Here is a 13,810-nt window from a genome sequence, read left to right on the forward strand (position 1 = left end):
AACTTTCAGCACTGCACATGTTGCACTGCAGACAGTGCATAGGGAAGGGCAGAAGTCTATCACATTTGTGGTTTCATTGCTAATGCTACCTTAGGTGCAGTGTTTTCACTGGTGTCGTACCGTATTGGACTTCTTTTAGCAGATTATTGGATGGCTTCTGTGTTTGATGAACTTGTTACACGTTCAAGATAAATACTTACAGTTGGAGTCGGAAGTTTATGTACACTTAGGTTGGAGACATTAAAACTCGTTTTTCAACCTCCACATATTTCTTGATAACAAACTATAGATTTGGCAAGTCGGTTAGGACATCTACTTTGTGCATGACACAAGTCATTTTTCCAACAATTGTTTACAGACAATTATTTCACTTAAAATTCACTGTATCACAATTCCAGTGGGTCAGAAGTTTACATACACTAAGTTGACTGTGCCTTTAAACAGCTTGTAAAGTTCCAGAAAATTATGTCATGGCTTTAGAAGCTTCTGATCGGTTAATTGACATAATTTGAGTCAATTGGAGGTGTACCTGTGGATGTATTTCAAGGCCTACCTTCAAACTCAATGCCTCTTTGCTTGACATCATGGGAAAATCAAAAGAAATCAGCCAAGACCTCCGAAAAATAAATTGTAGACCTCCACAAGTCTGGTTCATCCTTCGGAGCAATTTCCAAACGCCTGAAGGTACCATGTTCATCTATACAAACAATAGTATGCAAGTATAAACAACATGGGACCACGCAGCCGTCATACCGTTCAGGAAGGAGACGCGTTCTGTCTCCTAGAGACGAACGTACTTTGGTGCGAAAAGTGCAAGTCAATCCCAGAACAACAGCAAAGGACCTTGTGAAGATGCTGGAGGAAACAGGTACAAAAGCATCTATATCCACAGTAAACCGAGCCCTTTATCGACATAACCTGAAAGGCCGCTCAGCAAGGAAGAAGCCACTGCTCCAAAACGGCCATAAAAAAGCCAGACTATGATTTGTAACTGCACATGGGGACAGAGATCGTACTTTTTGGAGAAATGTCCTATGGTCTGATGAAACATAAAATATAACTGCTTGGCCATCATGACCATCGTTATGTTTGGAGGAAAAAGGGGGAAGCTTGCGGCCATGGTTTGCAAGGCGAAGAACACCATCCCAACAGTGAAGCATGGGGTTTGCAGCATCATGTTGTGGGGGTGCTTTACTGCAGTAGGGATTGGTGCACTTCACAAAATAGATGGCATCATGAGGTGGGGAAATGATGTGGATATATTGAAGCAAGGTCTCAAGACATCAGTCAGGAAGTTAAAGCTTGGTCGCAAATGGGTCTTCCAAATGGACAATGATCCCAAGCATACTTTCAAAGTTGTGTCAAAATGGCTTAAGGACAACAAAGTCAAGGTATTGGAGTGGCAATCACAAAGCCCTGACCTCAATCCTATAGAAAATTTGTGGGGAGAACTGAAAAACCGTGTGTGAGGAAGGAGGCCTACAAACCTGTCTCAGTTACACCAGCTCTGTCAGGGGGAATGGGCTAAAATTCACCCAACTTATTGTGGGAACCTTGTGGAAGGCTACCCGAAACATTTGACCCAAGTCAAACAATTTAAAGGACAATGCTACCAAATACTAACTGAGTGTATGTAATCTTCTGACCCACTGGGAATGTGATGAAAGAAATAAAAGCTGAAATAAATCATTCTCTACTATTATTCTGACATTTCACATTCTTAAAATAAAGTGGTGCTCCTAACTGACCTAAGACAGGGAATTTTTTACTAGGATCAAATGTCAGGAACTGTGAAAAACAGAGTTTAAATGTATTTGGCTAAGGTGTATGTAAACTCCCGACTTCAACTGTATATTGGTCGCATTTTGGATGACGGGGGAGGGACAACCATGGCCGCCCTGGCAGAGAGCACTTGTTTAAGGCAGTGCTTTTATTGACATGGGTGCCTTTGACCTAGTTCAGTTATAGGGGAGGTGAGTGTGCAGCTGGCGAAGGGAGTTTACCCCCAAACAGTTTAAAAAAAGAACTGGCCAACTCACACACACACAGCAGAGGTTGGGTGATAGTGCCTTACTCAACCCCGTGCACATGGCGTGTGTTGCGTGTGTATCCTGGATACCACCATAACAGACTGGAAGTTCCCCAGACTGGTTCTGTGGGTCTATAGGCATGTGTGCTATTCAGTGGCTGTGTCCCAAATGGCACCCTATTCCTACAAAGTGCACAGCCATATAGGGAATAGGGTGCAATTTAGACACACCCAGTGTGTGTGCTTTAATAATTAAAGAACCATTAGCACAGCCACAGTGCAAGGTCTTAGCGTCACTGCTGAGTGAATGTGTGTATTTTTACAGCTTTTACTGTACCTTGCACAGACCAAGAAAACAGTATTTATGTATCAATATATGGCCCCATTGAAGAGCTTTGGCGTGGGATTTGAGTTGATCTTGGCAATGGCTTCTCCTAATAGTAATTGTGGGTAATAAAGCAATCTGTTCATGCAGCCAAAGCGGTAGACTGTCTTTGTTTACGAGTTTCATTGAGATGTGATGAGAAACACTTCCTGTTGTGTTCTCAGATGTTATTCTTTTACTGCACCTTTATCCTTGATTGCTTTGGTATTGTACTTTTCACCCGTTCTTGATCAGTTCTTATAAGCAGTTCTTGATTGAATCTTTATCTAATCCAGGGGTGTCAAACATACGGGCTACGGGTGGTTTGAGTAAAAACTTGAACTCAATATACTTTAAAATGACTAGAGCCAAATTGAAGCTGTGTAGAAAGGATAATGAACCTAAACTCATACTCCTACGTTCAAACAGTTTCTTGACTGTCTAGCTTGCTAATAATCACTAGACAGTCAGGGAGCATTGAAAATTCCAAAAATGATGGATAGAGGGAAAAAAATTGCACATTTTGACAGCAAGGAAATAAAACCGATTTCCAGTGCGGCCTTCTGGACCACGTTGAAGACTGAATGCGGCACCCGGTGTCAAATCAATTCGACACCCCTGATCTAATGTCATAAATGACACACCCTTGCAATATCTAATGCTGTTTGTGGACACTGGGTCTCCAAAAATACACACAATTCCACCAATACAATGTACTCAACCAATACTAAATACTCCACCGAATACACAGTACTCCAACTCCAGAGATTCATATGCACATGTGTGCGCAAAGATGTGCTTACATCTTTGTCTCTCTCCAGCATCTTGGCATGTCCTCAACCTTTCTCATTTGCCGCATGTCCTTGCTGATGGGATGACACTGTTCCATGTCCAGGTGGCACCGCCTCTCTGAGCACTGTCTAATTGTGTTTCATAGGTTGAAGATCCGGCCACGCCTGCCACAACCCTCATAGAACAAAACTGTCTCGCTCTTTTCAGGGAAATGCCATCAACTACCTCTGCGAAACGCTTGACTCACAACTTCCAACAAAACAGCACTTAAAAGTTTATAAAGATGAGAAGGGAGTATGCCAAATAGATTGATTCATAGATTTATAGTCAGCATTGACAATAAATGCCTACGTTGTGTGACTAGTCATGAGGAATGTTTTGAAATGTGAAACTTATAATCTTATCGCCTTAAACATAGTTTGTAGTTTTCTATGAAAGTTTGAATACTATTTTATAGCACACTATATCTTGATCCTATCAGATGTCACCTAATGTCCTAATGTATGTATAGAACCTGAAAGGGCGTGTTCTAATAAATCCTTTTGTGTAAGCGGTTCCGTCACATATTTTCGTAATTAAATGCAGCCAAACATTCTTTATGGCTCAAAAAGTACATGAACCCTAAATATGCATTTTGCTATGATCCTTTTCTTTCTTTTTCATATTCTCTGTTAATTTATTAGTTAAAAATGCTATAAAATAGTTTAATGACATGGATGATGAAAATATAAAAAGGGGAAAAAGAGCCAATTTATTCAACATTTTGTGCAATGCTCAGTCTAGCAACCGTGTTCTAATCCTGGCTGATTAAGCTGCTGAGTCTAAAACCAACCAACTCACAATGCATGTACACCCAATGTTTCAGTCTGTTTACGGCAATATTACACTGAATGCATTGAGGAACTAAGTAAGCATAATAAAGTTTGGAAAAGGAACTGACTCCTAATGGATGTTATCCATTTAAAATGGTTTTGAATGAATGTGTTTGGGAATGGCTTCTTCTCACTGGAAATGTACCCATTTTGTTTGTCTTATTTTTAACATCATTAAAAGACACTTTGGAAAATAAATGATGCATTGCTGTTGTCCTTAACCAACACAGCGAGGAGGAAATGAACACATCATCACACTTTCTATTAACTGTCAAACAATGCCCTTGTCAACATGAGATGAAAACCTGTTGGAGAGTAATATTGTACATGAAAGACAGCCCTGCCAGTTGAACGAACCTGGTTGAGAGAATGCCAAGAGTGTGCAAAGCTGTCGTCAAAGGGTGGCTACTTTGAAAGAATCTAAAATATATTTTGATTTGTTTAACCCTTTTTTGGTTACTACATGGATCCTTATTGGATCCTTAGAACGCCTTTATGTGTTATTTCAAAGTTGTGACGTCTTTACTATTATTCTACAACCTGGAAAATAGTTTTTAAAAAATAAAGAAAACCCCTGCAATGAGTAGGTGTGTCCAAACCTTTGAATGGTACTGTATGTAAAAAATAGATGTAATACATTTGACTAATTTAGCACAGTGGTTCCCAACCAGGGGTACTAGGACCCCTGGGGCTACTTGGGCTATCCACAGACGGTACTTGAAGACTTGTGAGACCATAGGTCTACTGGTAAAATGCACAGGGGTACTCCTGCTGAGCAAAATGCAGTTGGAGGTACAGTAACCGAAAAGGTTGGGAAGAGAAATGGTGCCAAAAGGCAGTCTAATATATGAAATAACCAATGAAAATGTGAGACGTTTAACATGCGTCTCACCTGTGGCAACATCATATGGGCATTGGTGACTAGTGCTATTGACACCATTCCTTCAGGGATCATTATGTAAAAGTTGAAAAACACCCTCTAGCAGCTAGTAAAAGAGACATCGCGTGTCGGGCTGAAACCTTTTAAAGAGTCAGTCTTTAACAGTCCAGGCAGATTGTTATATTGGGGATGGCCTTTAGTATCGCATTTCAATAGCACCGATTAAGAACGCTTTGTCCCGCAGAGGCAGGCGGGTGTAAAATGAAGCTCCGAGAGACTGCGCTCACTGGGTCATGTCATAAATAAAATAATGTGGGCTGGGCTTGAGAAAGTGAATATTTGACTCATTGTAACTTAATACGACAGCCCCTTGTTTTTTCGTTGTATGTTGTAGAGATAGAAAATAAAGACGTCTTTTGTTTCGAACGCCGTGTAGTTCCAGGGGAACTTCTTTCGACAAAGCAGAGTGCGCACGCGACACAACTTGTGCCCTCGGGTGGCTCCGTTTTGGTATGGCGAACGCTAAAGATACTCCTACCGCCGCTGCTATGTCTTCTCGGTATTGCGGTTTTGAACAGGAAATTATTTATGGACGTGCAAATTACATCAATGAAATGAGCTGTGGAGAAGTGGGGTCCCATTTGTACAGCAGAATGTGTTGCGCAGGTAAGCAGTGTCCAACACGCCGTCAATACAGCACTGCTGGGACTGGAGAGGAGGAGATCTGGCAGAGAAGCGTTGGTTTGGGCAGATAACGTTAACCTATTCCATGCCATCATTAGTGAACAAGACTGTAAAGGACTGTTGGCTCAGGGTAGCAAAAATGTAAAATCAGACATCTCAGAATAACTGTATAAGTAACTTGTAAGTGATCTCTGCAGTAATATTAAAATACAAGTACGTCATTCTAGAGTGTATTGTTATAATTGCGGTGTTACTATATGACAAAAAGTGCTTTATTATTTTTGGTGAAAAACAAGTCAACCTCTTAATTATCAAGACCTACAGTGTGTGTTGTTTATTGTATGTGACTTTCACCAGTGTGTCTGAAATAGTTTGTTGATTATATGATTTCCGTGCAAGTAGACCAATGCATAACAGTACAACCTGGACTCTGGGGTAGAGGTAACATAGTAAATGTCTATCTGAGACACTCCAATTACTATGGTATGTTACATTTCGTGTGGTATGTATTAGTTTGTGGATGTCCATCATCCATTTCGTATGATATGTTATGAATTGCAATTCGTACAATATTTGCTAAATATATGAGACGGTGGCTAACATTAGCTAAGCTAGGGGTTAGGGTTAAGGTTAGCAGTTAGGTTAAAGGGTTCGCTAACATGCAAAGTAGTTGCAAAGTTGCTAAATATGTCCGGAATGATTTTCGAACACGCAGCCTTTGGGTTGCTAGACATTCGCGCTATATGCCCACCCATCCACCCCTACTTTTGTTTTTGCCGTAAGTAACCTTCCCTTATATAACCCCCCACCCCTTTTCCCCACTGACTCAGGCTCTATCAGACTTTAGGCTTTCTGGTGCTCCAGAGGTTTTTGGACACAACCACACATCTATAAATTCTAGTTAATGGGCTCCCGGCTCCTGTGTTTTGGTTTGTTGTCCTGGAAACAGCTCTCACATTTCATTTTTTCACAGTCTTGCATGACTGTCGAATAACATTTGCCAGAACTCTACTAAATGTTGACCTAGGATGTTAGTAGTCAAAATGCTGATTAGGTGGTAGACTAGACATGCAGAGGAAAAGGTATTGAAATTAAGTTAAGAGGGGGAGCTTAGTTCAAGTTTAATTAACCCTGATTAACTTGATAATTTTTTTGTTGTTCAAATTCTTCAGGGTGTCAATAAACATTTCTGATCAACAGGGCATGTTTCTGTAGTGCCTTGTTTTCAACAGAAGAGGGAGACAGCTAATTGCACTCACTTATGCCTGGGATAACATTTGGCCTCATAGTCATTCTTGAAATATTAGGGAGTAGAGTGTAGAGTATTACTTTATTAATCCCAATTTGGGAAATTGTTTAACACAGCATTCATCATCAATGACAGGATATGCAACAATAACCACAACATTATATATATATATATATATATATTTTTTTTTTAACACATTAAGAGACACAAAGGCACATGCACCAACCATAGTATCCCTAAAAGGTATAGTCTGTTTCAAGTGCTGTTTTCTATCCTACTCGGGGAAAACAGGCAACAACTTTTTCCAATAGAACGACCTCATAAAACAGTTAATCAATTACACTCATTAAAAATGACCGTTTTAAATAGACCTCTTCCAAACTAATATACCGGTATTTGTGATCTGTTCCTTGCAGTATTTTTGGAGAAGGATGCATTTAGGAAGTGTGCAGTTTTTACACGTTTAAAATGAAACGTTAATAAATAAAATGTGCGACACATCAGACTTTTGTATACAGCGTAAAAAAAAAAAAAATGTGTGTGTGGGCCGATCAATGTCACGTGGCTTTTTTGAGTCATAGGATTGTATGGTAGTTTTGAATACAATAACACATGTACAATATATGAGATGAGAATATAGTTTGGGTACTGGAGGAGTTTTTTCTCATGAAAAACCAGGGGCACATAAATGCTCTAAGATTCAATTCCAACTCAAATGCTGCGGAGCCAAGAGACTGTGCTGCAGCAATAACAATGACAGTAGTGAATTTTACTCGCTACTATTTTCTGCCCTCCGATGCCCACGGGCTTCAATACCTTGGCCTTGCTTTAACGAGCTCCCCAAGATTCATAGCATTCCTACATCTACATCATAAATCAGAACCAGCTGTGTGTGAGTCATATTATCTCTTGTGTTTTCTGAAAATTCCTGTCTTCATTATTGATGGCCATCACATGCAGAGAGATTTGGTGGGTCGGTGGAGTGGAGATGGCGCCATTGGTGTGTTATCACGGGAAGGAGGTTCCCCGTCTGTAGGGAGGGTGTGTACCGCACACCTACACCCTGAGCAGGAATGTACTATAGAGTGTCAGGCGTCTCCTCCCGCCAGTCATAATAAAACTGTTATCACATCTCATGTCTTGGCATTGTATCTGCATGGAGGGGGTGGGGGGTGTCTGTTCATATTCAATGGTTACATTTCCTTTTTGAATTCTCATATATATATATAAATACAGGTGATCCTAACTGAGCTAAGACGGGGAATTCTTACTAGGATTAAATGTCCGGGATTGTGAAAAACTGAGTTTAAAATGTATTTGGCTACGGTGTCTACAGTTGAAGTCGGAAGTTTACATACACCTTAGCCAAAATACATTTAAACTCAGTTTTTCACAATTCCTAACATTTAATCAGAGTAAAAATTCCCTGTCATAGGTTAGTTAGGATCACCACTTTATTTTAAGAATATGAAATGTCAGAATAATAGTAGAGAACGATTTATTTCAGCTTTTATTTCTTTCATCACATTCCCAGTGGGTCAGAAGTTTATATACACTCAATTAGTATTTGGTAGCATTGCCTTTAAATTGTTTAACTTGGGTCAAATGTTTTGGGTAGCCTTCCACAAGCTTCCCACAATAAGTTGGGTGAATTTTGGCCCATTCCTCCTGACAGAGCTGGTGTGACTGAGTCAGGTTTGTAGGCCTCCTAGCTCGCACATGCTTTTTCAGTTCTACCCACAAATTTTCTATAGAATTGAGGTCAGGGCTTTGTGATTGCCACTCTAATACCTTGACTTTGTCCATTTGGAAGACCCATTTGCGACCAAGCTTTAAGTTCCTGACTGATGTCTTGAGATGTTGCTTCATTATATCCACATATTTTTATCCCTCATGATGCCATCTATTCTGTGAACTGCACCAATCCCTCCTGAAGCAAAGCACCCCCACAACATGATGCTGCCACCCCTATGCTTCACAGTTGGGATGGTGTTCTTTGGCTTGCAAGCCTCCCCCTTTTTCCTCCAATTATAACGATGGTCATTATGACCAAACAGTTCTATTTTTGTTTCATCAGACCAGAGGACATTTCTCCAAAAGTACGATCTTTGTCCCCATGTGTAGTTGCAAACTGTAGTCTGGCTTTTTTATGGCAGTTTTGGAGCAGTCGCTTCTTCCACGCTGAGTGGCCTTTCAGGTTATGTCGATATAGGACTCGTTTTACTGTGGATATAGATACTTTTGTACCTGTTTCCTCCAGCATCTTCACAAGGTCCTTTGCTGTTATTCTGGGATTGATGTGCACTTTTTGCACCAAAGTACGTTCATCTCCAGGAGACAGAACACATCTCCTTCCTGAACGGTATAACGGATGCTTGGTCCCGTGGTGCTTATTCTTGCGTACTATTGTTTGTACAGATGAACGTGGTACCTTCAGGCGTTTTGACAATTCTCCCAAGGCTGAACCAGACTTGTGGAGGTCTACAATTTATTTTTCTGAAGTCTTGGCTGATTTCTCTTGATTTTCTCATCATGTCAAGCAAAGAGGCACTGCGTTTGAAGGTAGGCCTTGAAATACATCCACAGGTACACCTCCAATTGACTCAAATTATGTCAATTAGCCGATCAGAAGCTTCTAAAGCCATGACATAATTTTTCTGGAATTTTCCAAGCTGTTTATAGGTGCAGTCAACTTAGTGTATGTAAACTTCTGACCCACTGGAATTGTGATGCAGTGAAATAATCTGTCTGTAAACAATTGTTGGGAAAACGACTTGTGTCGTGCACAAAGTAGATGTCCTAACCGACTTGCCAAAACTATAGTTTGTTAACAAGAAACTTGAGGAGTGGTTGAAAAACGAGTTTTAATGACTCCAACTTAAGTGTATGTACACTTCCGACTTCAACTATATATGTGCTTTTTATGCTTTCTAAGTTTACCTGCCCTGCGGAGATACAGGGCTTGGCAGAAGAGCAGTGTCAGCACTTCCCACTACTCAAGCCCAAACAAGCCCGTGTCTTAAGCAGGTATCCAAACTATTCTCTCTGCTCTTCTTCATGATCATGAATGTCCCCTTTGAAAGAGAAATATGTATGATCTAGAGGGTTGAAGGTGTAGAGGTATTTGGGTGCTATGCAACACACCTGTGGAGACCTGTGAACGGAGAAGGGGGCTTTCTGCCGCCCGCTAGCATGTCTGCCTGGACTTGTGCTATGGCCTTGACCCCTCAATCATCATAACTGTCTTCTGAGTGAAGTGCATGTCCAGTTTCAACTTTAACCAGATATATCTTTTTTTTTGTTAGTTATGGAGATATGGGATGTTTTTATCTAGTGAGGCACACTCACAGCACCAAATCAGTATTGTTTTGATGTCCTCCATTAAAATCAGACACTGGCTTCCTTATATAAGGAATAGGGTGGTTTTTGGAACACAGACTTGGAGTCTGCTCCGAGTCAACCCTCCACTGTGTACTGACTCCTCGATGAAAACATGTCTTGATGGAGGTTTCCCTCTAATTATGTACTGATGGAAACAGACCGTTCATAATTGAGGGTTCCCTTGTGATTGTGCCATTTGATGTATTTCCTGATGACTGATTTCCATTGCCTTGTACTATACCCTGGTCTGGTCTGGTCTGGTCTGCTATAATACAGGCCTTTCATTCAGTGTGGGCTGTGGTAGTTTTAGTTGCATGTACACTCTTCCTCTCTCTCACCACACGCTTACCACTGGCCAGAACACATGGAGCCCTAAGTGGCTATAGCAGATTCTAGTGGACTGTTACTATATGGTTGTTTGGCCAAATCAAATCAACGTTTATTTGTCACATGCTCCGAATACAAGAGGTGTAGGTAGACCTTACAGTGAAATGCTTACTTACAAGCTCTAAACAATAGTGCAAAAAAGGTATTAGGTGAACAATAGGTAAGTAAAGAAATAAAAACAACAGTAAAAAGACAGTGAAAAATAACAGTAGCGAGGCTATATACAGTAGCGAGGCTATATACAGTAGCGAGGCTACATACAGACACCGGTTAGTCAGGCTGATTGAGGTAGTATGTACATGTAGATATGGTTAAAGTGACTATGCATATATGATGAACAGAGAATAGCAGTAGCATAAAAGAGGGGCTGGGGCGGGCACACAATGCAAATAGTCCGGGTAGCCATTTGATTACCTGTTCAGGAGTCTTATGGCTTGGGGGTAAACACTGTTGAGAAGCCTTTTTGTCCTAGACTTGGCACTCAGGTACCGCTTGCCATGCGGTAGTAGAGAGAACAGTCTATGACTAGGGTGGCTGGGGTCTTTGACCATTTTTTGGGCCTTCCTCTGACACTGCCTGGTGTAGGGGTCCTTAGATGGCAGGCAGCTTAGCCCCAGTGATGTACTGGGCCGTACGCACTACCCTCTGTAGTGCCTTGCGGTCAGAGGCCGAGCAATTGCCATACCAGGTAGTGATGCAACCAGTCAGAATGCTCTCGACGTTGCAGCTGTAGAACCTTTTGAGGATCTCAGGACCCATGCCACATCTTTTTAGTTTCCTGAGGGGGAATAGGCTTTGTCGTGCCTCTTTACGGCTGTCTTGGTGTGTTTGGACCATTCTAGTTAGATGGTGAGGTGTTTAGTCCCAGGATCATTAGCTTAGTGATGAGCTTTGAGGGTATTATGGTGTTGAACGCTGAGCTGTAGTCAATGAATAGCATTCGTTCCTTAACCTTTCCTTCATGAGTAAGAGTAGGGGAATGTCCACTCATCTAGGATTGTTTTTCTTCCATTCTGTTTGCTGTTTTTCTACTCCTGTTTGCAAACGTAGAAAATCAAATGCCCTTTTGGCTGTCCTGGGAAAGTTTGTCAAGTCGTTGGAATGAAGCAGAATACACTGTCTTGCAGGTGAAGCGCATCAGTATTTTCATGAAAAATGTATATGGATACGAAACGTTCACAATTATTTCTATGGCGCTTTTAACAAAAACATGTATTCCAGGGTGAAACCTGTGGTTCTGTATTTTTAGTAAATCTGTCTAAGCCTCCGTATCTGTTCCCTCAGGGAGGTGCTGGGCTAGGCAGAGGTTTGGCCAGGGTGGGCTGCGCTGGAAGGATATGGGATGTTCCCTTTCAGTACACACAACACAGAGCCGTGAATGACGGGCCCTGACATTGTAGCCTGCAGGCATTTTTTTTTTTTTTTTTTTGCAAAGGCAAGAGGAAAAAAAGGCTCAAGAGAGTGAGAACGGAGAAGGGAAAGAGAGAGGGATAAAGGGGAGAGAAGGCGTGTGGAGGGACAGTTTTGAGCTAGAACACAACCACTTGACTACATGCTCTCTCTGCGCTCGTCACGAAGCAGCGTTTTGAGCAGTAAGGAGAAGCAGAAGTCTCAGAGACTAGACAGAGTAATCTTACAAGCTGTATTTGTTACTGTTATTTCTCTGAGTTAACTGCACCTACCTGACAGTGGGATGTCAATGCAGCCGGTATACAGAACCTACTCCAGTGACAGTGTGGGAAGTGACAGGGTCTTCACTGAGGGATACCACTACCAGGGGATGCTCAAGGCCACCGATGGAAGGAAAGGTAGAATTATCATGGTGTCTAATAGTTTTTACTGGTCTAGTTGGAGTTTTTGTTTTTATCAAAAAAGAAAGACAGATCTTTGCTTGGTTTCATCTGTTAGAAATGCTTCACTTTATTGAGCTTTTATTTGATTGAGGAACTGATGTTTTTTCCTCCGGGTTATGACTTCCTCAAAAATTATGTGACTCATGTATCTGTGTTGAAATATTTAGCTTTCACTTGTTAGCTTGTATTGCATAGGATTACCTGCGGTTATCCAGCTGTCGGCAGATATGACAATGTAATTATATACAACTAGTCCAAGTTAGTTTGTTTCATGTAAGTAAAATATACAAACAGAGACATTATCCATTGCTGTCACAGCACTGCCATGTTATGGCTCTCAAAGGGCCACACCCCTTTATGTGTCACTGGCTTTGTCCAGCCTTATTGGTTTATTAAAGTGTCACTCAAGTTTACTTTAGCAGATTACTTTAGGACAGCCAATTAAAACATAAGGTTGTGGACCATGACTAAATACCAGTGGTGTAAAGTACTTAAGTAAATATATCTATATTTTTGTGGTATCTGTACTTTACTTTACTATTTATATTTTTGACTACTTTTACTTTTACTTCACGACATTCCCAAAGAAAACGATGTACTTTTTACTCCATACATTTTCACTGACACCCAAAAGTACACGTTACATTTTCAATGCTTAGCGGGACAGGAAAATGGTCCAATTCACGCACTTATCAAGAGAACATATCTGGTCATCCCTACTGCCTCTGATCTGGCAGATGAATTGAACACACACACTTCGTTTGTAAAGTATGTGATAGAATGTGCCCCTGGCTATCTGTAAATACAACATTTTATATAAATCTGGTGTGCTTAATATAAGCTATTAGAAATGATTTATACTTTTACTTTTGATACTTACGTAGATTTGAGCAATTACATTTACTTTTGATACTTAAGTATATTTAAAACCAAATACTTGTAGACTTTTACTCAAGTAGTATTTTACTGGGTGACTTTTACTTGAGTCATTCTCTATTAAGGTATCTTTACTTTTACTCAAGTATGACAATTGTATACTTTTTCCCACCACTGCTAAATACATGTTTGCTGAGAGAATAGACCAATAAAAATAGTCGTGCTGTTTTTGAAAGCAAAAACTATATATTACTATGGCAGTAGGAGTAGACTATGAAGGTTTTGTAGGAGATCGGACACCTTCCCAATGAATCTAACCCTTGTTTCAGTATCTCAGACTATGAAAGGCTATAGCCATGGCTCGGAGTAAAGTGTTCCAGACTGTATATGAGCTTTACAACCAAGAACACACAATCAGGATAAATGGATTTAAGTTCCCATTA

General features: G+C 40.7%; 1 protein-coding gene across 13 annotated transcripts in view; it reads left to right on the forward strand.

The window, feature by feature from the left end:
* The window catches only part of LOC129819581 (plectin-like), a 181,250-nt gene that overhangs the window by 110,831 nt on the left and 56,609 nt on the right, over positions 1-13,810 (forward strand). For 3 of the 13 annotated variants that reach the window (XM_055875950.1, XM_055875952.1, XM_055875953.1), the window contains exon 1: positions 12,232-12,446. The exons of 7 other annotated variants lie outside the window; for them this stretch is intronic. In XM_055875950.1, the coding sequence (XP_055731925.1) occupies positions 12,332-12,446 (115 nt within the window). In that variant the 5' untranslated portion in view covers positions 12,232-12,331. Of the gene's footprint in view, positions 1-5,225; positions 5,604-12,230; positions 12,447-13,810 lie in introns of those variants that run through there. 3 more of the 13 variants (XM_055875945.1, XM_055875949.1, XM_055875947.1) reach the window with 3 other exon arrangements.

Source organism: Salvelinus fontinalis, chromosome 22 (genome assembly GCF_029448725.1).
Source record: "Salvelinus fontinalis isolate EN_2023a chromosome 22, ASM2944872v1, whole genome shotgun sequence".
NCBI lineage: Eukaryota > Metazoa > Chordata > Actinopteri > Salmoniformes > Salmonidae > Salvelinus > Salvelinus fontinalis.